Source organism: Bipolaris zeicola, assembly GCF_000523435.1.
Source record: "Bipolaris zeicola 26-R-13 unplaced genomic scaffold scaffold_139, whole genome shotgun sequence".
In the NCBI taxonomy this organism is placed as follows: domain Eukaryota; kingdom Fungi; phylum Ascomycota; class Dothideomycetes; order Pleosporales; family Pleosporaceae; genus Bipolaris; species Bipolaris zeicola.
Window position 1 is genome coordinate 1 of NW_006912188.1, and position 24841 is coordinate 24841.

The 24841-nt window shown below is 51.6% G+C and overlaps 12 protein-coding genes across 12 annotated transcripts; 3 read left to right on the top strand and 9 right to left on the bottom strand.

Moving 5' to 3' along the window:
• Positions 1-633: 633 nt before the first annotated feature.
• COCCADRAFT_28118 (uncharacterized protein) lies at positions 634-2046 on the bottom strand (the record flags this gene model as incomplete). Its single annotated transcript, XM_007716409.1, has 2 exons — positions 634-1736; positions 1791-2046. The coding sequence occupies 2 exons, from the start codon at positions 2044-2046 to the stop codon at positions 634-636; spliced, it is 1359 nt and encodes a 452-aa protein (XP_007714599.1).
• Positions 2047-2550: 504 nt separating this feature from the next.
• Positions 2551-3480, bottom strand: COCCADRAFT_102195 (uncharacterized protein; the record flags this gene model as incomplete). Its single annotated transcript, XM_007716416.1, has 2 exons — positions 2551-3201; positions 3253-3480. 2 exons carry the CDS (start codon positions 3478-3480, stop codon positions 2551-2553), a joined length of 879 nt encoding a protein of 292 aa, XP_007714606.1.
• Positions 3481-4357: 877 nt separating this feature from the next.
• COCCADRAFT_6964 (uncharacterized protein) lies at positions 4358-5725 on the bottom strand (the record flags this gene model as incomplete). The annotated part of the gene is made up of 5 exons (XM_007716406.1): positions 4358-5094; positions 5182-5402; positions 5467-5477; positions 5530-5596; positions 5649-5725. The coding sequence occupies 5 exons, from the start codon at positions 5723-5725 to the stop codon at positions 4358-4360; spliced, it is 1113 nt and encodes a 370-aa protein (XP_007714596.1).
• Positions 5726-7130: 1405 nt separating this feature from the next.
• Positions 7131-10799, top strand: COCCADRAFT_102197 (uncharacterized protein; the record flags this gene model as incomplete). Its single annotated transcript, XM_007716417.1, has 1 exon — positions 7131-10799. One exon carries the CDS (start codon positions 7131-7133, stop codon positions 10797-10799), a length of 3669 nt encoding a protein of 1222 aa, XP_007714607.1.
• Positions 10800-10841: 42 nt separating this feature from the next.
• On the top strand, positions 10842-11015 carry COCCADRAFT_102208 (uncharacterized protein; the record flags this gene model as incomplete). Its single annotated transcript, XM_007716418.1, has 1 exon — positions 10842-11015. A coding segment is annotated over one exon (174 nt), but the record flags the coding sequence as incomplete, so codon positions are not given.
• Positions 11016-11864: 849 nt separating this feature from the next.
• Positions 11865-12918, bottom strand: COCCADRAFT_38764 (uncharacterized protein; the record flags this gene model as incomplete). The annotated part of the gene is made up of 3 exons (XM_007716419.1): positions 11865-11998; positions 12054-12728; positions 12792-12918. 3 exons carry the CDS (start codon positions 12916-12918, stop codon positions 11865-11867), a joined length of 936 nt encoding a protein of 311 aa, XP_007714609.1.
• Positions 12919-13097: 179 nt separating this feature from the next.
• COCCADRAFT_102253 (uncharacterized protein) lies at positions 13098-13361 on the bottom strand (the record flags this gene model as incomplete). The annotated part of the gene is made up of 1 exon (XM_007716420.1): positions 13098-13361. One exon carries the CDS (start codon positions 13359-13361, stop codon positions 13098-13100), a length of 264 nt encoding a protein of 87 aa, XP_007714610.1.
• Positions 13362-15124: 1763 nt separating this feature from the next.
• On the bottom strand, positions 15125-15513 carry COCCADRAFT_38766 (uncharacterized protein; the record flags this gene model as incomplete). The annotated part of the gene is made up of 2 exons (XM_007716421.1): positions 15125-15343; positions 15448-15513. The coding sequence occupies 2 exons, from the start codon at positions 15511-15513 to the stop codon at positions 15125-15127; spliced, it is 285 nt and encodes a 94-aa protein (XP_007714611.1).
• Positions 15514-17747: 2234 nt separating this feature from the next.
• On the bottom strand, positions 17748-19691 carry COCCADRAFT_102191 (uncharacterized protein; the record flags this gene model as incomplete). The annotated part of the gene is made up of 2 exons (XM_007716422.1): positions 17748-18416; positions 18474-19691. The coding sequence occupies 2 exons, from the start codon at positions 19689-19691 to the stop codon at positions 17748-17750; spliced, it is 1887 nt and encodes a 628-aa protein (XP_007714612.1).
• Positions 19692-20850: 1159 nt separating this feature from the next.
• Positions 20851-21195, top strand: COCCADRAFT_102236 (uncharacterized protein; the record flags this gene model as incomplete). The annotated part of the gene is made up of 1 exon (XM_007716423.1): positions 20851-21195. The coding sequence occupies one exon, from the start codon at positions 20851-20853 to the stop codon at positions 21193-21195; it is 345 nt and encodes a 114-aa protein (XP_007714613.1).
• A 131-nt stretch (positions 21196-21326) lies between these two features.
• COCCADRAFT_102258 (uncharacterized protein) lies at positions 21327-22589 on the bottom strand (the record flags this gene model as incomplete). Its single annotated transcript, XM_007716424.1, has 2 exons — positions 21327-22128; positions 22183-22589. The coding sequence occupies 2 exons, from the start codon at positions 22587-22589 to the stop codon at positions 21327-21329; spliced, it is 1209 nt and encodes a 402-aa protein (XP_007714614.1).
• Positions 22590-23643: 1054 nt separating this feature from the next.
• Positions 23644-24359, bottom strand: COCCADRAFT_28125 (uncharacterized protein; the record flags this gene model as incomplete). Its single annotated transcript, XM_007716410.1, has 2 exons — positions 23644-23883; positions 24003-24359. 2 exons carry the CDS (start codon positions 24357-24359, stop codon positions 23644-23646), a joined length of 597 nt encoding a protein of 198 aa, XP_007714600.1.
• Between the last annotated feature and the right edge of the window lie 482 nt (positions 24360-24841).

Sequence of the window (24841 nt, forward strand, 5' to 3'; positions counted from 1 at the left end):
TACTGATCACTGAGCATCGTGCAGATCACGTGATACACTAGTCCTAAATGAGTGTCTCCGTTTCCTGTGGTCTTTCCGCCTTCTTATAAATTACTCTTTTAATAGCTCTTCTGTTCAAATACCCAGCATACCAACCCAGTCATTTTCACTTGGAAAGAATAGACATTTCATACACCCCCTACTTACTCCACTGTATATCACCATTACTTGACTTTTTTTTCATATCTGCTTGCTATGTAACGTATCAGGTCAATTATCTCAGAAAAGAATGACAAGCTACACCCTAACGTGCTGGAATCGGGTATCAATAAAATGACTTTGCAGTCAAAGTAAGAAAAAAATCACCATAACCAACAAAACCGTCTTTCACAAATCACTCACCCCACCAATCTGCACATCATCTCGTATTCAGAAAAAGTCCCCATTTTATTGATCTCGAGCATGGCAATAAAATCCCTTCGATATGCCAACTTATAAAACGCCCACGCTGATGAATATTTCTCCAAAAAAAAAGGTGCAAAATGAATCCCAGTCTTCCATATTCAGAATACATAAAGACCCTCCCTAAGTCTTTGTTCCCTACGACTTTAATATTTCCCAAGGAATGACCCCCACGAATCAAATAGAATAACTCTACTCCCCAATATCCATGCCCTCAGCCCTCTTCCTGTACATCTCCCTCCGCTCATGCGACTCCGGATCTTTACCCGCAGCCTCAATGATATCCACCTTAGGTTGCTCCTCCGTCATATCGACACGACCAGGTCGTCTCGGCCTCAAGCTCGTCCGTTGAGTAATAGGGTAAAAGTATGCTGCCTTCTGCAACTTGGTATCGCGCAGGGGTTCAGACTCGTGTTTCTCGGGGTCGTGTAGTGCAAGGGCGACGACATCACCATAAGTATCGCTTGGGTCGCCGACTTGCTGCGATGTCTCGTAGGTGCGGATATTGTCGTATTTGAAGCACTTGCGGGGCTGGCCTTCGTCGTCTTCGGCAATGTCAAAGTCGATATCGGCTTCGTTGGTGGGGTCGTGTGTGGTGAAGTTGCGCTTGATGCCGCGGACTTTGCTCTTATCTGAGGGTAGGAAGAACTCGAATTGGTAGCGTGCAATGGGTGGCGGGACTGTTGGGTCGAGCTTGTGTGCTTGGAGGTCTTCCATGTACCGCTCTTGATCTTGGATGGTCTGACCGGCGGGACGGAGAAGAGCGACGTCAAGTCGTGGGTCGTATGAGGGATCGAGTGGGTTGTTGATGGGTGGTGCGGTGAATTTGAAGACCATGTATCCACCAGTATCGGGTGTAGCGTCCCAGTCTGGAAGAAGCGGGTACGAGTCGAGCAGCTTGAGATTGGGGTTCCTGGGGTGCTTGGGCTTGTTCCATGCCAGTCGCTCTTCAGGTGTCGACTCTGCCGCCCTAATGTTCTCTGCGTTGTCCTGTCCATTGTACGCATCTGCTGGGTAGGCAATGTTGAAGCCCTTGAGAATGTGTCGCGAGATGTTTGTAGGATCATCGAGGGACGTCTCGACTTGCTTCCGCTTCCTACGCAGGCGCATAGTGTTGGACGAATTGCTCGATTCGAACTTAGAGCCGCCAGTGGTACTTGCGGTAACGTATTCCGTTCGCCGCAAGAAGGTAGCGCCCGAGACGTGGCTGGTACTCTTTCCGAGCGCATTTGGCGGTCGCATCAGCGCCTTATCTGCGGCATTAAGCGGCGGCGGGTGAGGCATAGCCTGAATAGCTATACGACGCGTCAATCGCTGTGCGCCATTTGCGCTGCTGCAGATTCACTTACCAGACTCATCTCCATCGAATACCTTGGGAATACCGACCAGATCGATGGGCATACCCAGCTCAGCATCAGCTTCAATATTCAGCGATTGTTCTCGCGCAAGCCTAGATGCAAAGCCCGCCGACGTGTACTGCCCGCTCGATAGGCCGGTGTTGGGAATGTCTAGCAGCTTGGGAGGGCATGGTGGAGGAGGCAGCGCATTTGAATATCTGATTTTCGCAATGTAGTCCTGGTGGACGACTGGGCGTCCGGAGCTCATCTTGTCGTCGGGTTATTATGGAGTTTCGGTGATGGTGGTGGTTGCGCGGCTATGAGAGGGCCAAAGAAAGTTGATGAAGCTCGGAATGCCGACGCGCGCCAGCCCTCGCCGCGCCAAGACCATTCCGCGCTATCACCAGGGGCGTCGTTCGAGTCCCGTACATACTGCTCAACAATAGCAACATTCAATACACCACTTTGCTTTGGAACGTCCGGTTTTCGGAAAGCCAGCTCACTTTTGCATGATATGAAATGGATGTGTATAAACATAACGACCGTAACAATTATTATATAGATGTTCTAATAGAGACCCGGCTCCTATGTACAGCCAACACTCATACTATTATCCAGGGTCTGTGCCGTCTAATACCACCAAATGCATAACTGCGTTTTCCCTGTACCAAAAAACGCCGTTTTCATGCCAGCTCCACGTTGAGACTGGCGGTCAGAAAAGTCAGCCAGGACCGACGTCTCTCCGTACGCATTACAATTGCTCATTCCTCTTTTATTGGGCCTTCCTGAGCTTGGCCATCTTGCGCTCTCTGCGCCTCTTGGAGGCCTCGGCACCAGCCTCGGTATCAAGGACAAAGTCCCACCACCTGAAGCTGCTAGCGTAGTTGCCAATGAACTTCTCGTGGTGAACATCGTGGTGCTCAGCACCTGCCCAGAAAGGCAGGATGTGGTGCAGACTCCAGGGGAACTCGTAACCGCTGTGGGCATCAATGGCTTGGAACAGGCGTAGCACAATCCAGCAATACATGGTCAGGATGTGAAGGTCCTTGGTGATGGCGCACCACACAATGGGAACACCGACACTGCCAAAACCCAGAACCATGACCTCAATGGGCGAGGCGTACTCGGCGGCGAGACCGAAGGGGGCAGAGTATTGGTGGTGAATCTTGTGGACGTTCTTGTACAGGAATGAGCTGACGTGCATGAGGCGGTGGGCCCAGTAGTGCCATGCGTCCTCGAAAATGAAGAAAATGGCAATCTGGTATGCCATCTTGTAGATGCTGGGGAAGGGAACAGAGGTCTGGAGGCCAAAGTACTGGCACATGGGGTGGAATAGCCAGATCTGAGGGAGTTCGACAGTGAAATGGGAGAGGAGGACGAGGAGGGCGCATTGAGTTTGTTCCCAAGCAGTAGGGATTTTGTTCTACGTTGAATTAGCTTCGTCAATGCCAAGCCCATGTAGTTGGCAACGCACCTGTTGAATCTTATAGCGGTTGAAGTAGGGTATGCAGTCGATGATGATCCAGGGGAGCGAGCGGCCAAAGTAGAAGAGCTCGTGGATAGTAAAAGACATGATGCCCGTGGCCAGGATGTCGTTGCCCATCCATGCGTACCAGGTCAGCCACATCCTCTCGAGATAGTTGAGCTGCACATTGTACTTGGAAATCTCTTCAAAAGAGCCCCAGTACGTTTCCTGCGCCATGGGCGTCAGGATTGAGGTTGCGTTGTTCCTGGAGCGAGTAAGTATGTGTTGTTGTGCGGGATGCGGATTGCGTTGGGGACGTACATTTTGCAGGGTCGCGATGCGCAGCACAACCGTTGTGGGTGTCTCTTTTTTTTGTACCAGAGACTAGAAGAAAAAAAGAAGGAACGACTGCAAGGAGCAGAGGCGATGAGGGAGCGATTGGCGGTAACGCAGTGAGGGTACGAGCAAAGTAGCGGCAAAGGAGGCGGTGGATTAAGTAAATTGCAGATTGGCCGCGCCCTGATCGCCATTCGTACCACTTTCGCCACCCAGGTTCACTGCTGTTCCGAAGGCCGACGCGTCCACACTACGGCACTAGTGCCTGCCCAGAGATGCGCCTTTGCCGGCTGACCAATCACATACCGCTCACTACGACCGCTTGGGGCTGACCGCCTTCTGCCACATAGGGGGTTAGCTGCTATCAACCCGCTGCCGAAAGATTCTCGCCATGTTCTCTATGCCGCTCCCTCAGTGGATCGTGTCACGGTGAGCCCACCAACCGCTGATTACATATGAACAGTCGCCAGACCGGCATCTGTGGCGCCTTTCGGCATGTCATACCACCATGGCCAATTGTGGCGTTACCATCAAGTCTTGCCAAGAAGGGGTATACTACTTGCTCTCCATCTCGAGAGAATTCAAACGGCAGAGTAACCAGATACACCCCTGCGCGCTAGCTTATCAGAATGGGTCATGATGTTATCCATTATACATATCGAATAGCCCTTGCCTCTAACTCGAGTCTTGCGACTCGCCCTCAACCAAATGTTACGCCTTTTTAGAATCTACCCAAACCATGGTCATAACACATTCTGTATGTTGAAAACAAAAAGCCTCAAGTAGGGTGCGGCACTTCCCAAATGCAATCCTTCCCAACAGGCTCAATTGGTTCAAGAACCCACTCGGGTCGCCTGAACTCCCGGTTGCTCGACCCACATGTAGAGGTTGTTGATGGAAGGATGGGCCTCCGGAGCATTCCCTGGACCATCTCTGGTGCAGGTTCCTCAACTAGATGCGCTGCCGGGCTGGGGCTATTCTGCTCTCTTCTCCTTGCCCTAGCCAGCACTTGACGATATAATGGCCGCAAGAACGGGATAGAACCTGCTATGAGACCGGCGTGCTGTTCCACCTGGCTCCATATCAACACATTTGCCGTGTTTATTCTCTGCTGCTTCAAACTAGACAACCAGAGCACAATCGTGTAAAGTCGAACTACCGACGCGACGATAGCTACGATACCCACCGAAAAGGTCGCCACGAGCTCGAGACGCTGTCTTAGTGGTATTGCCTGGAGATTCATGAAAAACGCCATCGGCACTGTCCAGATGATCACGTCGGTGACGAGGTTGTAGCCAGCGTTGGAGAGCCAAAAAGGTCCTGGGTAATAACATTGCGTGGCTGCCTTACCCTTCACTCCGCCCTTGAAGACCTCAAACGACCATGCATCAGCGACTGGATAACACATGAAGATGGAGGCAAAGGCAAAGGCAATTCCACCAACAATGTTGATTAAGAGTAGAGCTCGAATGCCAAAGTGAAAGCGTTGGTTCGATGCCGCGATTTCATTGTAGACTGTCGTTGTATCAGCTACATGCACATTGGACATCCAAATTCCGGAACCCCGCAATGTAGAGGGTTCAAACACGAAACACGACTTACACAGTAGGATTGATGTTTTGACAAGGCAGAGGTCGATGATGTAGTTCAATCGATATAACCAAATCGATAGCAGAGCGCCAACAACGACCCTCTCCATTGTGTCCGGAACATTGGGCTCCAATATGTCAGTTTTCCATCGCTTCAATGGGCAGCGGTAGCTTACATCGACACTGCTGTGGTCCATGAATTGCACCATATACCAGTTGACCACTGTAGATGCCCTGCGAGATAGAGCGTAAATGTTAGTCTTTGTATTGCGTACATGTATAAAAAGGTGTATCGTACCAGGTCCCTATCTGTGCTAGTGTTAGCCAAGGTTTCTTGATGGGTCATAGATGATCAACATACAAGTGCCAGGAGCATGACCCAGTCGGGAGTAGTAAGCTTTCCAACGATAAAGTACCTAGTGTAAAATCTGAGATGCGTTAGATCAGGGCCTGATGACATTTGTGCGGACACGTGCTCACCTAAGAGCCACCACTATGGTCGACGTAGAGGTGAGCGCAAAGGCCAGTACAAGGGAAAGCAGTCCATGAGGAGCCATGTGGGCGTAGTGTTGGTGCAAGACGAACGATCATGTCATGGAGACAAGCAGATGGAGGTTTGCTGCGTTGGTATTAGGGAGGAGCTACACAAGTCATGTTCACGTTCGCGCGAAACGGAAACACAAGCCCTGATTATCAAACATATACACGACAGCCAATGGCCCACAACATGGCGCCCTCTAACGCCATCATGCAGCGGGCGGACGGCCACGGGACCATCATAATCATGAGTGGCTTGATCAGGAGCGGAAGCGGGCGAGCGGCGACTCAGTCTCGCCCAAACTGTCCCAAACACACAGAAGGAAATGCCTAAAGCATTGACAAAAGGATGGGATCCTGGTAATACATTACCGAAACAGGTGAGCCGCCCTGCACACAGAGTAACGTTGCCTCGCTTCCCCACATCCCACCACGGGAGGATTCTCTAGGCGATCGTCTCTGCTGGGTCGTACCATGGGCCGGATAAACTTTCATATTGAAGACAGGGCCGCGCATGAGACAGCAAGCCAGTTCGATACTTGCTGTAGCCACTGAGGGTTGCGCCCTTTGGGTGAGGCGCCCTTCACAACATACACAAGTATTTACATTAGATCCCGGCTCTTATTGGTGATGCGTTGTGCAGCCAAGCAGATCATATAGCATGTACGTATGTAAGCCCCGGGGTCCAGCTGAGTTTGTTGAATACAAAATGCCTACGTGCCCAACTGATCTGATTTGAGATTACGAGTCAGTCTTCGAGAAGAAAGGGGGGAGCGGTATGTTTCGAACTGGCGCCACCGCTACGACATGCACGAGGCTGAACGCAGAGGTGTTGGGCCAATATGTCCAGTGAATATGTCTGGGTTGCTCTATGCTAAGGTGTGTGACAAGAAGAAGACATGGCATGCAACAAGCGGTGCTCATCGCAGAACCCGACCAGTTGCAATTAGTGAAGCAGGGAATGCAACTCCTTGTTGGGCTGACGTGTACATGTGCTGGTGTTGGAGGCTTTCCTAGTCTGTTCGACGCTTGGATACATTACATGTCTAGACGCGTCGAGGGGCGATGTTAAGTAACGCGGAAGTGAGCCGCGACCGCCCGCCTAGCGCGTTCTAGGTAGTGATATCATCGCTACGGTCAAAAGTATTCATCGTCGTCGTAACTTTGTTACTCGGCACGTTCTGTTGTAGCGTCGCCTGATACACTGTCTTTAATATTCTAATTTTTGTCGCGATGCCTTCACTTATACCATAGCCTCCTGGCTTGCGTCCCTTCCCGCTGTGCGCCTGCCCGCTGTTGCCTTCAGCGCACCTTCCCTTGATTTCAACCTGACAGTGGCGGGGCTTCACCAGCCAGTCTTCACCCGTCTTGAACCACGATACGTCCTTTCGAACTCCTGCCTCTTGTTCAAAGTTCGTCCTCAAAATGCTGTCGCCCTCTGCACACGAAGCGTCCCCTGTGGCGCCTGCCACCACAATTGACGACGCTCCAGCCGACGATGGCAACCAGATCCCAGACGAAGGCATCGCCTCGGATGCGGACGAAACGGAGAGACTCAAATTTCTGACAACCGGTACTCGAGCACAAGACGACTTGGAACGAGATATTGGCCGGCAGGCCGACCAGATGCTCATAGAGCAGGCAGATGCTCGCGACAAAAAGCGCATAGAGAAGTTGGAGGCTGAGGCAAAGCGAGCAGAGGCTGCTATACAGAAGCTCAAAAACCGTTTGGCTTTACCAGCTCTCGATATACAGAAGGCAAAGCTCCGTGGCGAGATGGCAGCATATCGACAGAAGATCGACGACCTGGATAAAGAGATGGATGGCATACAACAGCGCATCAACGATCGCCACAAAGAACCTGGGGCAGATGAAGCAGCGGGAGATAGCGCAAATGGGCCCCTACCTAACGAAACACAGCGTGAGTGGCTTATTCGCACAGGAAAAATTACGCCTTTCTCCAAGTTGGCGCAGAATCAACCGGGCTCGGGGACTCTAGGGGAGGTCATGCTGGATGCCGAGGTTGAAGACATGGTGGTCGAGGCAGTAAATGGACCTGTTTCGCACCGGAATTTGATGAAGCCTGGCTTTGATAACGTCGAGTCCAGTTCGGAAGCTCCCAGTCCACATCCTCCAGCACGCTCTAGGAAGCGAAGGAAGGCTACTCCCGCTAGCGAGTCCGGTGCAGACATCGGTTTTACAGATCCGGACTCTGATGATGCCTTCGAGCCTGGTATGACCGATCGCCAGCTTGCGACGTTAGATGAGTCGGATGAAGACGTGCAAGACACAGCCGGAGATGACCCCTATGCAGAGGAAGCTACCGGTCGCAAGCGCAAAGCCAAGGGCAAAAAGCCGAAGAAGGCCAAAGCTGAATCTACAGAAGAAGCAGTGGTTGAGGATCTTGCAGGTGTTGATGACGGTAATGAGCGAGTCTACCGGAAACGCATTGAGACTTGGTCAAAGAACCGAGCAGCTGCAAGGAGGAAGGCGAAAGCCAATAGTGGCGAGACAACTGCAGAGGAAGAAGGAGAAGAAGAAGAGTGTTACCAGCCTCATCCTACTGAAGCCGATGCAGAGTTCGATGGTGGATTTCGAATTCCTGGTGATATCTATCCAGCATTATTCGACTATCAGAAGACGGGTGTGCAGTGGTTATGGGAACTGTATTCTCAAAACGTGGGCGGTATCATTGGAGACGAGATGGGTCTTGGTAAAACAATACAGGCCGTCAGCTTCGTTGCAGGCCTACATTATTCGAAGCTACTAACCAAGCCTGTTATTGTGGTATGCCCAGCAACCGTCATGAAGCAGTGGGTTAATGAGTTTCACCGCTGGTGGCCAGCTCTACGTGTATCTATCCTACATACGTCTGGTAGCGGTATGCTAGATACCCGACGCGAAGACCGCATAGAACGGGAGATGGAGCTTCGGAAATATGGCGACTACGATACGACTCTGACTGGCGCTGGTAAAGCTGCTAAGAAGATTCTCGAAAAAGTCAAGCGGGATGGACACGTACTCGTCACCACTTACTCGGGGCTGCAAACATACGCCGAGTTTCTGATTCCGACTGAATGGGAATGCGCCATCTTAGATGAGGGACACAAGATTCGGAACCCCAACACTGCTATTACCATTCACTGTAAGGAACTTCGTACACCAAACCGCATCATCCTCTCGGGAACTCCAATGCAAAACAATCTAACAGAACTTTGGTCACTGTTCGACTTTGTCTTCCCTATGCGGCTTGGTACCCTTGTCAACTTTCGCAACCAGTTCGAATTTCCAATTAAGCGTGGAGGATATGCAAATGCTTCGAATCTAGAGTTTGAGACTGCAGTCCGATGCGCTGAAACCCTAAAAGATGCTGTTAGCCCATACTTGCTCCAGCGTTTCAAGGCTGATGTTGCAACTGATTTGCCACAGAAGAAAGAACAAGTGCTGTTCTGTAAGTTAACAAAACAGCAGCGACAAGCTTACGAATCCTTTCTAGCATCAGAGGATATGAGATCGATCGCAAACGGAAAGCGCCAGATGCTTTACGGCGTCGACTATCTCCGCAAGATATGCAACCATCCTGACCTTACGGAGCACAAGACTCTGTCCAAGAAGCCTGGGTACGATTATGGCAATGCCAATAAATCGGGAAAGATGCAGGTCGTCAAGGAGTTACTATCGCTGTGGAAGAAGGGCGGGCACAAGACGTTACTCTTTGCTCAGCACCGCATCATGCTTGACATCCTGCAAAAGTTCGTTAGCCAGCTTCCTGACATCAACTGGCGGCGAATGGATGGCGAGACACCCATCAAGGATCGGCAAAACATGGTGGACGAGTTTAACACGGATCCGAACCTTCATGTTTTCTTACTCACCACGAAAGTCGGTGGACTTGGCGTCAACCTCACAGGTGCCAATCGCGTTATCATATACGACCCAGATTGGAATCCGTCGACTGATATTCAGGCTCGAGAGCGATCGTGGCGTCTGGGACAGAAGCGAGAAGTCGAGATCTACCGCCTCATGTCGGCTGGTACTATCGAAGAGAAGATCTACCATCGTCAAATCTTCAAGCAGTTCTTGACCAACAAAGTGCTGAAGGACCCAAAACAGCGACAGACGTTCCAGATGAGTGATCTGCACGATTTGTTCACACTTGGTGTTGAGAGTGCAGAGGGGGAGACAGAAACCGGTAACTTGTTTCGCGGCTCCGAAGTCAAATTCGAAGAGGATGGGAAAACAGCAGTAGAAGAAAAGGAAGATGCTACAGCAGCCAAGGATCTCGCTGCTGTAAAAGGCATATCACGATCCGAAGCTTTCAAAGCTCCTGTTTCCGACTCTGAAGAGACTCCCACGAACGAAGATGGGACTGCTACCGACGACAAAACGCCCACAGATTCCCGTCTCATGTCTACCATATTTGCCAAAACCGGCGTCCACTCGGTGCTCGAGCACGATGCTATTATGAACTCGACAGCTGGGGGACGCAAACGCAAAGTGCAAGCCGATCCCGCCTACATCCAACGCGAAGCAAAGCGACAAGCCGCCCTGGCAGCCGAGCAGCTGAAAAAAAGTATGGAAGAAGCGAGAAACGTGCCCGCAGGAACCCCGACCTGGACTGGCCAATTCGGTCAAGCAGGACGCCCCGACGCCCCTCGCGGAGGAGGCCCATCTACGCGCGGTGGTCGTGGTGGACGCGGAGGTGCTCGCGGCGGCCTCCCCTCTTCAACCTCGATCCTCAACAATCTCGCCGCGCGTCAAGGCCGGCCAGTGCCCAGTACGACATCAGACGCCCCCACCACCGCTGCTGCCACTACTAGCACGACGCCCCAGACTTTCCGGGGGCGCCGGATGCTCGAAATGATCCGTGACTTTATGCTTACTCACGGCGGGACAGTCCCCAGCCGCATGCTTGTCGACCACTTTGACCACTACTGTCGTGCGCAGCCTGGTAGAAACGAGGAGTTCAAGGAAATGCTCAAGTTGATTGCTACGCTTGAGAAGAGCGGGAGTGCGCAGAGGGGGAGGTGGGTGCTCAAGGATGAGTGGAGGACTCCTCCTACGAGGGGGGCGTCAAGTGTTCGTCGTGGATAGGGATGCCAGTACTTTTTAAAGCTTGTGAGTGTGGAAGGGGGGAACGTGGAGGGAAAAAAAGTTTCGGTCCCAAATCCCTTTCGCTGCAGGGCCAGTTTTTCTCTGCATTCATTCCCTGGGATGGATGGATGGAAGAGTCCTCTTTTTGTTGTTTTTTATTTCTTTTCTTTTCTTTTCGTCTATTTACTCTGGCGATCCCAGCGTAGGGGTTCATGAGGTGTGCTTAGCAAGATACCATTTGCCCATTTCGGGATTTTTCTTATGACTGTTTTGTTTTGCAGAATATTTTATTCTTTCTCAAATGTTGCTTATTGAATGGGTGTGCGGAGGTATTAGGTAATATATATACTGGTGGACGTCAACAATGGCGATTTGCAAAGAAGGATACTTGTAGAGATGTAGAGGACAATAGCAAAATGTTCATGATATGTTTTGTAAATGGTAGAAGATGAAGCGTTATGTTGGTGGATCATGGGAATTGCACAAGAAAAAGGGACAGACCCAACAGGGCACTAAAATTCGTATTCATCTTTTCTTCTCCCTCCGCTCTCTTCCCCGCCTTTGCTACACGGCAAAATATTATCCTATGGTTGATAGGTTCACAAGAACATCTCCTCAGCTTGTCCTTCCTCCATTTTCCGTTCCTAAATGACAACCTAAATCAAAAAAAACTCCTTTGCAGCGCCAGATGCCTGGGTACCCTGAGCTTTGCTTCCCCTCTCAAAAAAGACTAAAGGAGTGTGGCTAGGGGATCTGCCTTGGCTCCATCGTCTGCTTTGTGCAAGTCGGTCGAGAGGCAAAAAACAACAATAAACCGAGACCAACGGCCGTTGCAACACCCACCAAGATGCCGCCAATTTTTTTCTTTAAAAACAAATAATCTAAATGAGTGATGAAAATGCGCAGTGTGTACACGTAGATATATCGACAGGAGTGAAGCGTAAAGAAGGAATGCCGTTATCGTAAGCGACCAAGGATCGAGTCTTTGCGTTTGAGCGTCTCTGGAAGGGGGGTGTGGCGGAGAGGCTAAATCAGGATGAAGTCGAGCCAGACTGGATTGCTTCATCACCACAGGCCAAATTGGTATGTAAAGTACACTAGCGAACCGACTGTTGTTCCGCAGGTGAAGAGCATGGTTGTGAGCGTCATTCGTTCGAGATTTGACAGGGCGGAGTTGCAGTTGGGGCAGTTCCAGCCATCTGTATTTTGTTAGTCCACGGAGCTTATCAGAGAAAACAACAGAAGAAGACTTGCCCTGGAGAGAGGTGTATGGCTGGGGCAGGTACATGCCGAAGGTGAAACCGCTGAAAGCACCCAAGTAGCCAGCTCGCGGTGGTGCCGTGGCAGTCGAGTTGGAGTCGTAGATGAGGAGCTTGTAGTTCTCGGTCAAGAAGGGTGCCTGGCCCTCTGGGGTCTCCTTGGTGTTCCATACCACCTGTGTCTCGGCGGAAGACATGTTGACAGCGATGGTGTATGTGGCTTGGTTGGCGGTGCAGGAGGCAAGGACGTCGATGGCTGTGGGGGTGACGGAGAGGGAGGTGTAGTTCCAGGCGAATGTGATGTAGTCGCCGACCTTGTAATATTGTGAACCAGCAAGAGCGTCTGGAGTGACCATGGTAATACCACCAGCGGGAAGCCGGGGATCGAAAGTTGTTGACTTTGTTGGCTTCTTGGTGGTCTTGCTGCCAGATTCCTTGCCTGTGGGTGTTCCGGTTTCCTTGGGGTCAGATGCGGTCTTGCTGTCGTTGTTGTCACCGCTCTTGTTGTCATTGTTGTTGCTGGTCTTGTTGTCATTGTTGTCATTGCTGCTATTGTTGTTGTTGTCGTTGTTGTTGCTATCACCCGTGGGCTTGGGGGCTGGTGTGCTCGCTGGGGCATCTGACTTGTTGTTGTTGTTGTCGTTGTTATTATTATTATTGTTGTTGTTGTCTACAGGTCATGCCGTTAGTATGCATGTCAGGATCTCCTGATTTTATTTGGGTGGAAACATACTGTCTTGTCGTCCAAAAAGCACCTCCTTGACGTCAGCCAGGCCGTGAATATTGTCAAAAGCATCCGAAATGGCATGCGTCACTGAGGACATGGCCACGACGGCCGCGAGAATCCGAGCTGGTCTCATGTTTGCCAAGAAATTAATGCCAAAAGCTAGAAGTGATTATGTTGTTTCTTCCTCGAGTTTCGAAGGGCGGCGGAGAGATCGCGTAGAAGTTGAGCGAGTGAAGACGCAGAGGGGCGAGCAAGAGGCTGTCGAGGACCGAGTGGGTGGTAGTGCAGGTATTCGGGGGGGCGGGAGTAGTGTCAACAACTAGGGCCGATGCAGGTGCGACGCCAGGGTAAAAAGGGATTACGCAAGCCGTGAAGAGGGTACACCTTCGTCCGCTGAAACGAGTGACTGGCGAAGGGCAGAATTCTTGACGGAGAGGAAGCGGGAGGCGTGGGGTAGGAACGAGGGTGAGGCGGGACGGCGAGAGGGAAAGAAAGAGAGTTTGTCGATGATTCAAGGCTGATGAAAGGAGAGCCGGGCCTGGTTGGTCTTTGCGCGCAGTGGCAGCAGAGCAGCATCAGCAAGCGGACGGCGGAGGCAAACTAAGCCAAAGGGGGCCGCCCGCCGCGCTACTGGGCGATGCACACGCTAAATATAACATACAGGCTCCGCATCCCAATTATTGTCCGAGGTCATTCCTCATGCACTTTCGTATTGCATTCTTGCCAACGCCCCTCTGAGTCCACATCAGTCGAGCCCATTGCGACGATCCTGTCCATGCCTCTCCCCTTGTTGTTCAAGTCGTTGAAGACGGTCCAGTGCGTTGCGGCCACCCGTCCCCGTGCGGCCTTGTCCTAGCACCAACATCTTTCTTTATTTTTTTGCTGCTAGATTATTCCAATTTCGGACGATGCACAGCTACGTAGTATTCCCACACTCGTGCGGCTGAAGGTGCATCACCACACACACCACATCATCATCTCCCCATGCTACCCTCTCATAGGTGGCTTGCTTTCGAAGATGCACACTACCTGGTGAAACCGTTGGCCGCGATCCCGACTAGGGTCCCCTGAGCATATCAGGCTTAGTCCACCATTAGGCCCACCCAGCCCCCCTTATGGAAATGCTCTACATAAGTATACTCACATATACTACAAGACGACGTTGAGGTGCAGCGTAGTAAGTAGACGTTGACGTGACCGAGACAAATATCTACTATATACAGTATAGTACTGGAAAGCGCGCTTTACCTATATTAGATAAGCCTTCCGAATAGCTGACATGCAGTACTTACGTCCCTATGTAACGGAACAACCTCTATAACAGACGAAACTGCAGGCATTTTGACTCCACAGCAGTACCGCAGCCTGCAGATGCCGTAGAAGATATACAAGTCTACTTGTTTATACACTGGGGTCGATTTGAAGTAGATATATGCCTACCAGCATACAATTTACAGTGGTGTCGATACATTTCTCCCAGATATGCCAAGACACTGCTTCATCTCAACAACAAGCCACCATTCATAAGGCCACCACCATCACTTCGATCCATTATAGCAATAACAACAACCCGCATACAAGAGTCCTTTGCATAAAGTTTAAGAAGCGCTGAACAGCAAGCAAGTGCGTAATCTAGACAGGCAAGACCACATCACGCCATTCATCACGCCTCCATAGCAGCAAGGGCCACATACCCAAATCACCGGCAACACAGACAAGGCCTGAGACCGCCACGACGCAGAATGCGCAACAGACAACAGCCTTAGTATCCACATCGACGGTAGCAGTATGCCCACTCATACAGTATACACTATCTGTATACATGAGGCCAGACACCCCATCGATACTGCACACCACCTTTGCGGCTGTACCCACTTAGAATAACGTTCAGAAAGTGGTACAAGATACTAGTAGAAAGGGCTTGATTTGGTGCATGGCGGGAAGACAGGAAAGACAGCGTGATATACAGGCACACGCCGACGCCTACCAAAAAAGTGCTGCAGCTCAGCAAAAAGGGAGGGCGCGCTGCTAGTGCATCTGCGAACCGAGAAGATAGACCTCAACGACTTCCTCTTCTATCGACATGGCCCGTCCGTTACCAGTCCCCGCAGCCGTTGTGGAGAGAGACGGCAGATCGTCGCCCACTTCCTCCTGCAGTACAGTGAGTACAAGGACCCCCAGAACCGCATCTGTGCCGATCTATCCGGACGATACAGCCTTGGGACGATTTTGAGCACGTTGCAGCTAGCCACCAAAGTTATGGACTGCACTATCTAACATTTTCTCTCTCTTTCACTGTGCCATCATAGAGTTTAAAGGCACCCCAGATCGATCTCCTCTTACCTACGCTTCATCACAACTTTTTGTTTATCATTAAGAATACACTCCGCCCCAGCAAAAGGCGTCGGTAACCGTCCTTTCTCCGTAAACTTCCAATCGTACTCGATAAGCAAGTAGACTACAATAATCTTAACCTCAATGCTGGCAAAAAAGCGACCGGGGCACGTATGCCTTCCGTATCCAAACTCGAGATGTTTAGGTGACCCTGTTACGAAATGCTACCGACTCTGACCAGTCTCGCGTAGCTTAAGAAACCAATCTGCTTAAACTGCTCGCTGTTGGGGTACAGATTCGGGTCCGAGAAGCGGTGTTCGACGACGACTTTGTAGCTTTGGGGGATGACGGTGCCATTAGAGAGAGTTACGCTGGATAGGACTACGCGTTGCATTCCGACTGTAACATTTTCAGATGTACACAAATGAAGATGGAGGATAGGACTTACAATCAGTCAACTTATTCAAGCGCTGCGATTCTTTCATCGCGCTATCGAGTAGCTTCATCGAAGCCAACGACGTCTTTTTTTCAGCCGTGTTCCGAGAGAATCGACACTATGTCTTCCCTAATTTACGGGATCCCATGCTTATTCTCGATAAGGTCAGACATTAGCCTAGCATATCCATGAGAACGGCTTCGACTTCGGTGTTCATGTCTTCAGTGATGCTACTTGAAGATGTGAGTACTCTATACACCACGTAAAACTTGCAGTGCATATATACCTAAAGATCAGGTAAAATCAAGCCGGACGACTTCTTGAGTAACGTCGTGTTGATTGGCCACTTAAAAACGGAGTCAATCCCTGATAATGGCCCAACGCGTCCTATCACAAGTGACACAGCAAGCTACATCCAACAACAAGATAGCTTTCAACCAAACTCGACCCAGTTGTATCAAATTTCTGCCAAAGTGAGGCTCCTTCATATTCCGTATTTTATCCGCAAACGAGTTTGGCAGAAAGACCAAAGGCCCCGTCGGAGAAACCACCGCGATAGTATCTTTGATCTATAACAACCCGTCAGCGGATGCATCATTCATTCATTCATTTCCACAAGAATCCCTTTCGCGCTCCCAACCCACTGCCCCCTCGCTTTGAATGAATTCTTCAAAGCGTCCTCAGTAAGAGCGTACCAAGTCGCATTCGTCGCCATACGTTCATTAAGGACAAAGGAAAAAGAAGATGACTAGCAAAAATGCCACCACTGCTGTAACGATAGAAGCAAGCGAAGTACCATGTGTGAATTCGATAAACCTCCGCACCCGATCCGTGGCTGGCCTGTCAATGTAATGAGCAAACCGTTCTATCATCGATGACAACAGGCACACTTGATCTCTCTCTCTCTCTCTTCTTACAAATTACGTGTCCAAAGTTTACTAAGCGGATGACAACGGACTTCTTCTGGTTCCGCTCCCCACTGTTCAATCCATGTCCATAGGAGTCTTGCTGGCGTAACTGCTTACCATAAAATCCCACTGCCAACAAGAGTATTTTTCTTGACTGTTACAAGATAAGACAGACAGATAGCACATCCGCTAGTAAGCAGGAGTAAAGAGAAATTAATACCTACACCGTATACCGTTTCGCTTCCATAGAGCCTCCCAACAAGCATCCTCATCATCCTCTCATCAACTACTAACCCGTTATACCCTTCACCCATCTATCCACCACCAACCCCAAATCCTCCTCCTCCTCCGCATACTCACTCCACACCAACTCAGCAACAAAAAACCCCCGACATACCCTACACCTTCTCTACAAGCCTCAGTCCGGGGGTTGGGGTTGGGGTCGGGCAAAGCTACACTACCTTTCCTCCCCCCCCATAACCAGAAAAAAGGAACATAAGAGATGCATCCTATGACCTTCGACCGAAAGCAAAACAGCTAATGCAAAGTCATCAAGATGTATCAGGACGAGAAGAGCGTATAGAACTCGAGCGACACCGCGAGATCAGCGATTGGAATCTATTCATGCACCAGAGCTAGCGTGTTTATTTATTCCAGTCTTTTTTTTTCTGGGAGATGGGGGGGGGTTAGGATAATATTGTGGTGGGCCTATTTTTGGGGACGGGGGGGAGGGTTCCTCTCGGTCTATTCAAAGTAGTAGTAGGTGGAGTCGGAGGATAAGATTGCCTAGTACTAGTACGTAGCTCCGAACAGTTACTTAACTATGAGGCCCCGTTTGCCCCAGTTTTTTTTTTAAAAAAAAACTGATTGAGAGGAACGCCAATTTAGTTTTTCCAGCCTCTCATCCTATCTTTAAGGAGAAAGAGAGAGAAATCTTTCTTTTTCTTTTTCTTCACTTGTAACAGGTCTACACATTATCATTCGAAGTGAGATTGAGAATGGAGTATGCATTTTCGTAGGCGTCTTGGCCAAACAAAAAAAGAAGGAGTGATCCGCGAAAATCCATATAAATAATACGTTAACCTCGAATAATTTGTATACTACATACTACGTCCTAAACCTTTAAAAAGATTGTCATTATCTAAAAGAAAACTAAAAACTAAAATAAAGGGTATCCGCTTATATCCCAACCCCCCCTACCATCTACTCAAAAGTAATTTTTTTTCTTCTCTCTCTCAAAAGAAGTCGGCTATAGTGTCATTTCGTTTCTTCTCAAACATTTTCTCATCGTTTGCCTTCCCACCACGCCTTGTCCTTCTCCCGACGATGTGGCATACTTTCTCGGATATCCGTTTCGCGATCGCTGGCAAATTCAACACTCCTCGCGCGGCTGCGACTCCTCGCTCGGTCCATGTTCGTACTGCTCCTCCGCGCTGGGGGCTTGTCGTCAACTGGAAACGTGGATCTTGGTGAGAAGGTTTCTCTACGACTCTTTCGGGGCGAGACAGGGCTGCCCAATCCACCTACTTTGGAGTTTGAAAAATCAGCTGACATTGGCCGTGGCGCTCGTCGCTTGCTCTTGGTCGAGCTCGTCGCCGGTGGCTTCTTCACATAGTCGTACGTTGCCGGATCCCGTCGTGCGAGCTCCCTCTCTAGCCTCCACAGTGGTGCTTCGGGCAGCACTTTGACCGCGTTTGCGTCTCTCCACTTGATCTTCCAGAAAACTTCGGCGTCGCCTGCACGCGCGTTGTTCGAGCCGTAGTCAACCACCAACTTGTAGCTGTCTGTCAGTGCCCGCGCTTCGTACAAGCCTCGGTCCTGCACTCCAGGGCCTTCTAGGCGGAACCGCGTGCGGACCGAGGGATGGATGTACTCATTCGTCTGTCGCAGAGGTCGGTCTGTCGCCCGACCCGTATATGGATCGACTGCAGTGTATTGACCAGGTTTGCGTTGCTTCCACATATATCAGCCCAAACTTCACAAAACAACAAAACGAGGAAAAAAACCTACAGAACTTCCACCCAGTGCAAAAGCCCCTTTAAGCTCGCTGTAGATTTTGCCAAAACTCCATGGTCGGATGGCGCCCTCTTCTTTCTTGTAGTACTTTTCATTGAGATCGTCCTGCTCGAACAAATATTCACCTCGCATATCCAAAAATGGCTCCAGCTGGCTCATCATCCACGCAAGACTAATGTTGGCAATCTGCATATCGTCATAACCGCCTCCTACATTTGCGTGCGCACCTGGAAACCACACCTGGCGGAGCGTGGTGCGGTTACCTTCGGGCTTTTCCCAGATAGCAGGTGCAAATGATGATCGAGTCTCGTCCAGAGCAAGAGCCTGGAATGCATTTTCCACACAGTTGGAAAGTTTCGTGTCGTAGAATGTTGTTGCTTTTGATTGCTTCGACTGCAGACCTGCACGCTGTAGTATGCCAATCCTGGGTATTCCAAGGCTTCCGACTGTGTCCCACACGGCAATGCATTTGATCGGAATGTCGAGTCTGGTCAAGCCACGGCGCTCCAACTCTTCCGCATATCGTGGATCCCCGGCGCTTGGTTTCCTTGGAAATGGAATGTCCTCGTGTTTTGGCCGGTAGTCCTCGTTCCTTCGGTTTTGGACGTCTTCGTATACTTCTGGCAAAGTATTCAAGCCTTTTTTGGTGAGAAGACCGATTTCTCCAATCAATCCACCAATACTGCGCGCAGTGAAGGCACCTCTGGAAAATCCGAGTAGGAAAATTTCGTCTCCTGGATGATAGTTGTTTGCAAGAAACGAGTACGCTTCCCGAACATCTTCAGCAAGGCCTTTGCCTGTACCGCCTCCAACAAGACGAGAAATCTTTCCACCTTCGGTGCCGAGACCTTGTTGGTAATTTACGATTTGCTGGATTCCGTCTTGGCTGACTGCTTTGATAGCTCTTGAGATCCGGGTGATGTTGCTGGGGATGGAAAGGGTACCATTCTTGGTTCCGTCGTCCGAATTTAGCCAAGTGCCGTCACAAGCAACAATCAGCCTCTTGAACATTCCTCTGCCGCCACTCAATCCCGGCGCATCCACGGCCGGCTCAACTCTGCCTCTGCTCCTACTTCTTGTCCTCGGGGTGGCGGGCACATCGACAATGAGTGGCGATTTTGCGCCGCTTCGTGGGATATCCACGACAATTGGTGATGAGTTCAGGGGTGCTCTGGTGCTTGGCGCCCGACTTCTGCTTCTGGCTCGCGACATGGCTACCGACATTTTGTTCCTTTGGTTGCGAGTCCTCTGTAAATGTGATTTTTTTTAAAAAAGGTAGTTGTTGTCGGGGAAGATTAGATAAAGGCCTGGTCCAAGGAGAGGCGACTATGTTAATATGGCCAAGTCTCTTGCGACCGCGGCGTGATTTGCTGACAGGCAACGCGGCTGATCGTGGTTTTGTATGGCCGGGCGTCGATGATCGAGGGTGCTGTGTTGGCTTTCTGCGGGACAGCAGCAGCAGTGTGGTTGTCGGTATCCAGGGTCCAATTCGCGTATGCCACGTGAAGAGTCTATGAAGAAATGTGTTTCACCTTTACCCAGCTAACCTTGAACGATGCGACCGGAGGGCTGTGTGGTGAATGCTCAGGCCAGTTGTTTCCGTCACCAAGTGCGAAGACTGGTCCGGCGCAAGGTAAGCGAGACAATCCGGAACCTCAGCAGCCCTAGGAGCCCGCAACAAGCACTTTTGACGCAGGGCACAGAGGAGGCGCGGATTGAAGGGACTCGGGGAGTCGATAAGGGAAAAAAAGATGGTAGAGCGGACGTGTCGCGGCGCGCACAGCGCACTGTTGTTTCCTCGGTGAGGTTGGGCTGGGCTTCAAAGCTTTGCTGTAGGCTGGGGTGCCCAAGTCATTGGACTCGCTTACCCAGCCTCTTTTTCTGCGAACAGGCGATTGCACAAGATGGAGAATTGTCCTGAGCTTTTCAGAAAAACCGTCGACGGGTATGCAGAGAATTTGCTTGTACAGCGTTCACTCCTCGGTGTAGTGTACTGTTGGTGGAAAGTGAGGCGGTCTCCAGCACATCGCCCTCGACCGCAACTTGTCCATCAGACGTTGCCAATCATAAGCTCCCTCCCCCTCTGAGACTAGGACCGTCTGGGTCAGATCGAGGCACGCATTGGGCACAAGTAGACCTGCCGGTGAGGGCCCAATTTTTCCACTCTGTTCTGCATTAGACCAATGCCAGGTGTACTGTAGTCTTAGGTGCAGAAATCATACAAGTCGGGCGGTGAGCAAGCGGTACGTGGATAGTAAGGGAGCCCGGCCCCCCAAGCTTTGGCGGCAACAATCCCGCAAGTACATGCGTACATACAGTCACAAGCAAATAAGCAAAAACACCGTGACCGCCGCGCTGGCAAGAGTTGCAAATGTTGAAGCATATTAACTGTTTTTCCAATTTCAAGAGCTTTTATATAGCGGTCCTGTTCCCTTCCATTTCCACCCATTTGCTCGTCGCGCGGGGCGGGTGGCAACAGTGCCACATGTTTGCCCGCACCCCTTTGCTCCACAAATTCCCACGCCAAGTAACAATCCAGCGCATCAGCCAGGCGCCTCCGCGCCCGTCGCAACAAACACACTCTACACTTATCGTACAGAATTCCTTCCTAGACTCCCACATCTCAAGAACTCCATGCGATATCCCAACATCCCTAGAGTGCATAATGAATGCAGCGCGAACGGCAAAACGAATCCTTCTAGGACATACGCTGTAAAAGAGCATAAAAGAAAAGACGATAATGAGGTGAGAATACAATGAATATAGTCGAAGTAGATGAGAGAGCTTGTCCCCAGGAGAATCGTAAACATCGTGTGCTGGAAAAGCGCAGATTCGGCTGCTGATGATTTAGTAACCACCAAAAAGATCGTCAAGCTCGTCCAGATCAATAAGCTCCGGGCTCTTCATGACCCAGTCGTCGTCAAACTCGAGTTTTATCTCTTTGCGCTTGAGCGATGGCGGTGGCATGTCGATGTGGAGCGTAGGCCTGAGTGCAGGGCTGCTGGGTGAGAGTGCAGAATTGTAGCTCACAACCTGATCCATTTGACCAAAAAGAGTGGCCGCCGCTTCGGAGTCTTTGCGGGCGGCGCTTTCAACCGTCTCCTCAACCGAGGCGGCGATTTCTTCCATCTTCACATCGCTGCTTTGTGTCGGCTCGGCAGATGCGCTGGCAGATCGTGCACGCTCCGCTTCTTGGCTCATCCGTCGTTGTTGAAGGAACGACGCAGTCTGGGTGAACTCGCGCTCGTCCTTTTCTAACGGAGGAGATTGAGCGCGGCGGTTGTGTGAAATGTTGGCGGTTGTAGGAGGATGGGTTTGGTTGGAGAAGGGGTCGCTGGCGTTGCTGTCGTAGTCGGAGAGGTCGAGTTCTGGAGAGGGCGACATGCGATCTCGTGATCTTGCGTCCATGTCCTCTTCTTCTTCCGATGTAGCAGACGAAAGTGACGGCGTCACAATGCGCGGTGCGATTGGGGCATTACCCCCGTCAGCAGGAATCGGTTGGTGTGGGCGTGTGGAAAGAAAGTAGTAGACACGCTTTGGGTGCGTGCCAACAAGCTTCTTGTCGAGGGGACATCTCGATAACGCGGTCCAGTTGCGCTTGAGGTATGTGGCTAAACGTGACGAGATGATGGCTGCTGGGTTGGCAGAGCTAGCGCACATCAGCATAAGTAATTATGAACACGCGCCAAGGTTGGGTACGTACCTCTCGACAATGGGGATGATGGGCGACAGAACAAGGGCAAGCTCCTTGAGTAAATGGGGACGGTTGCCAGTCTTTTCGAGCTGCTCAATAACACCGACAACAATCTCGTCATCAATACCTTGGGTGTCGATCTTGGCGGTGCCGGACTCGCCGCCTGGTGACGGTGGCGGGGTGTCGGCGACGCGGCCTGAGCTTTTGGGTCGGTGCTCGTCGATACGCAGCGCCGATGGACGTGGTGGTGATGCAAGCGAGGACGAGAGGGAGCCCGAATGTGAGCGTTTCTGTTTCTTTGCGGCGTGTTGGCCGTCGCTTGTCGAAGGCGGTGAGCGCACCGTTCGGGGCGCACCTGGGAGCTGGATGCCGAGCGACGGCAGCGACAGGGACTTGCGGCGGGTGTTGTAGGGCATCTTGTCGCAGCGACTCGGTCGCAACAGTTGCGCAAGCGGTAAGAGAAGAGAAGAGGACAAAGGGCAGCCTTTGCAGGGAGAAAGATATATTATTAAGGCTGGTAATGGGTGTGCAGCCACAAGTGTTTGGTGACTGCGAGGAGACTCAGGGATGTGGATTGGTCCGTAGGAATGCACTACAGCCTATGCCACCAAGCGCTGCCGCCGAAATATGCAACTTTCTTTCTGCACTGCAGGGATGGCGTCGAGGAGGGCACCTGATTACTGTGGGCAGGAGCAGGAGGAGGAGGGATGGTCGTCGTTGGGTTTGGTGGTGGTAGTGGAGGTGGTGGTAATGGGTGAATGCTGAGAGTGGCACTCGTGTCGTCGCAGCTACGCAACTTTGCCTCCTGAAGGCAGCAAATAGGCAAGGCAGCGATGGCAAATGGGATTGCCTCTAGAGTAGGAAGAGGGCAACGAGAGGTTGCAACAAGCACAGCAAAGTGTCGCCGCAACAGCACAGCAAGCAAAGAACTAGAGAAAGAGGCAAGGGGCGAGACGCGGGTAGCACAATGGACAATGGTCCCTGATGGAGTTCGAGGGGTGGTGGGAAGAGGGGGATGTTGCGAGCGAGGGAAAGGTCGGAGGCGTGGTGGTGGAGCAACTGGGTGAAGAAGGAGCGACTAGGCTCCGGCAGGCGACCGTGCGCTGCTGGTAGGGTGAATGTACCCAGTCCAGTAATGCTCAGGCTGGTTATGACAGCATACTACTTTTAGAGCCCGTTTTTGCTTTGTTGGCCAGGGGCTAGAGCGTTACGCTCCTATCAAGATGCCGTGGCCGCCCGCATGTACCACGCGGCAACGTACTCTGTACATTGTCTCCAAGTAAGTAGCCAGGCAAAACCAAGAGTAGTCGCCCCTCCAGGCCTTGCTTCACCGGCTGCCCGCTCTCACGCCTTGTGCACAAGGCGTGGGCTCGGCCAATCCCACGGTTGCCATTGACGGCTTGCCCCTCTTGTTGTGTCAAGCTTGGATCTGTTAACATCTCGCGCCGGGCACGAGATAAGTGGGCCTTGCTAAACCATGCTTGTGGGAATGCGTCGTAGCCGATAAACCTCCGCGACGGGTGTCAGTCTCGCCGTGGTTGACGTCCTTGATCCGCATTGGCATGGGCATTGGCATCCCTCTCTGTCTCTGCCTGCACACGGGCGGGTCGTCACAGCTGTCCCGCCAGCTGACCGCCTCAATTGATGCGCTTCTCCAGCCCTTCCAACGGCCACGTCGCGGCTGGTTGGACGCTTTTCCATGATCTGATGCTGCGTGCATATCATCCAGTTCCAGCGTGCGAGCATCCCTGTCCAGAGGTTTCGTCTAGCTGCAAAAGTGGATTTAGCCTCAACGATGGAGCCGGGATGCCCCAGGGCGGTGAGCGCACTTTTTTCGCGAATTTTTCTTTGACGGAACTTTTCGCTGTGGCCATGCGGCCAGTCCTCGGCAACGTCCACATGTGAACGGAGAGGCGCTGCCGGCACGGAGAAGCGTTGCTGCTAGCCACGACCAGACTACCTCCGCCGTGGTCTCGTACGAGCTGCCAATGTCCCGCGTCTGCGTGCCTGACTCCCGCAATGGGCATCGTGGCGCCTCTGTCGCACGCAATGCCCGCACACCGAGGAGGAGGGGGGGGGGGGCACATTGTCACAGTGCCCCAAACATTGCGCACGCGAGTTGCCATGACTTCGGATGATGCGACATGGGCTATGCAGAAATCCTTGCCCCATCCGGCTAGGCGCATGCCGCCAAGTCTGGCCTGCATGCGCAGCTCAGCGTCACCTTTTGTGGGGAACTGGAAGGTTTGGCGCCGCACTTGGGCTGCGGGCACTCAGTTTTGCGGATGCACTATCTTTCTTCCCCAGACGAAGTGCGGGCTGGATAAGGCAGTTGGCAAGTCGTGAAAGACGGTGAAGACGCATGTCTGTTTGCTTCTTTCCACAAGCCAACACGTCGAGTCAGACGGCTGTTGCGTGCTCGATTACGCATCTTCATCTCCTGGCCCTGCCTGCCCCCCCCCCAACGGGCCTCCCGCCCATGCCTCAAGCACGCGAAAGCACATGGCGTGACTTGATGGTAAAACATATCAAAGTTTGGATGAGCCGCCGTGCGCTTGCAAAGTAGTGACGGTGACGCGATCGTTTGTGCATTGCCCATGATCCCAACCGCAGATCTCGCTTCACCTGCTGTTGGGTCCCCCCAAGTGACGATTCTCGGTCGCCATCC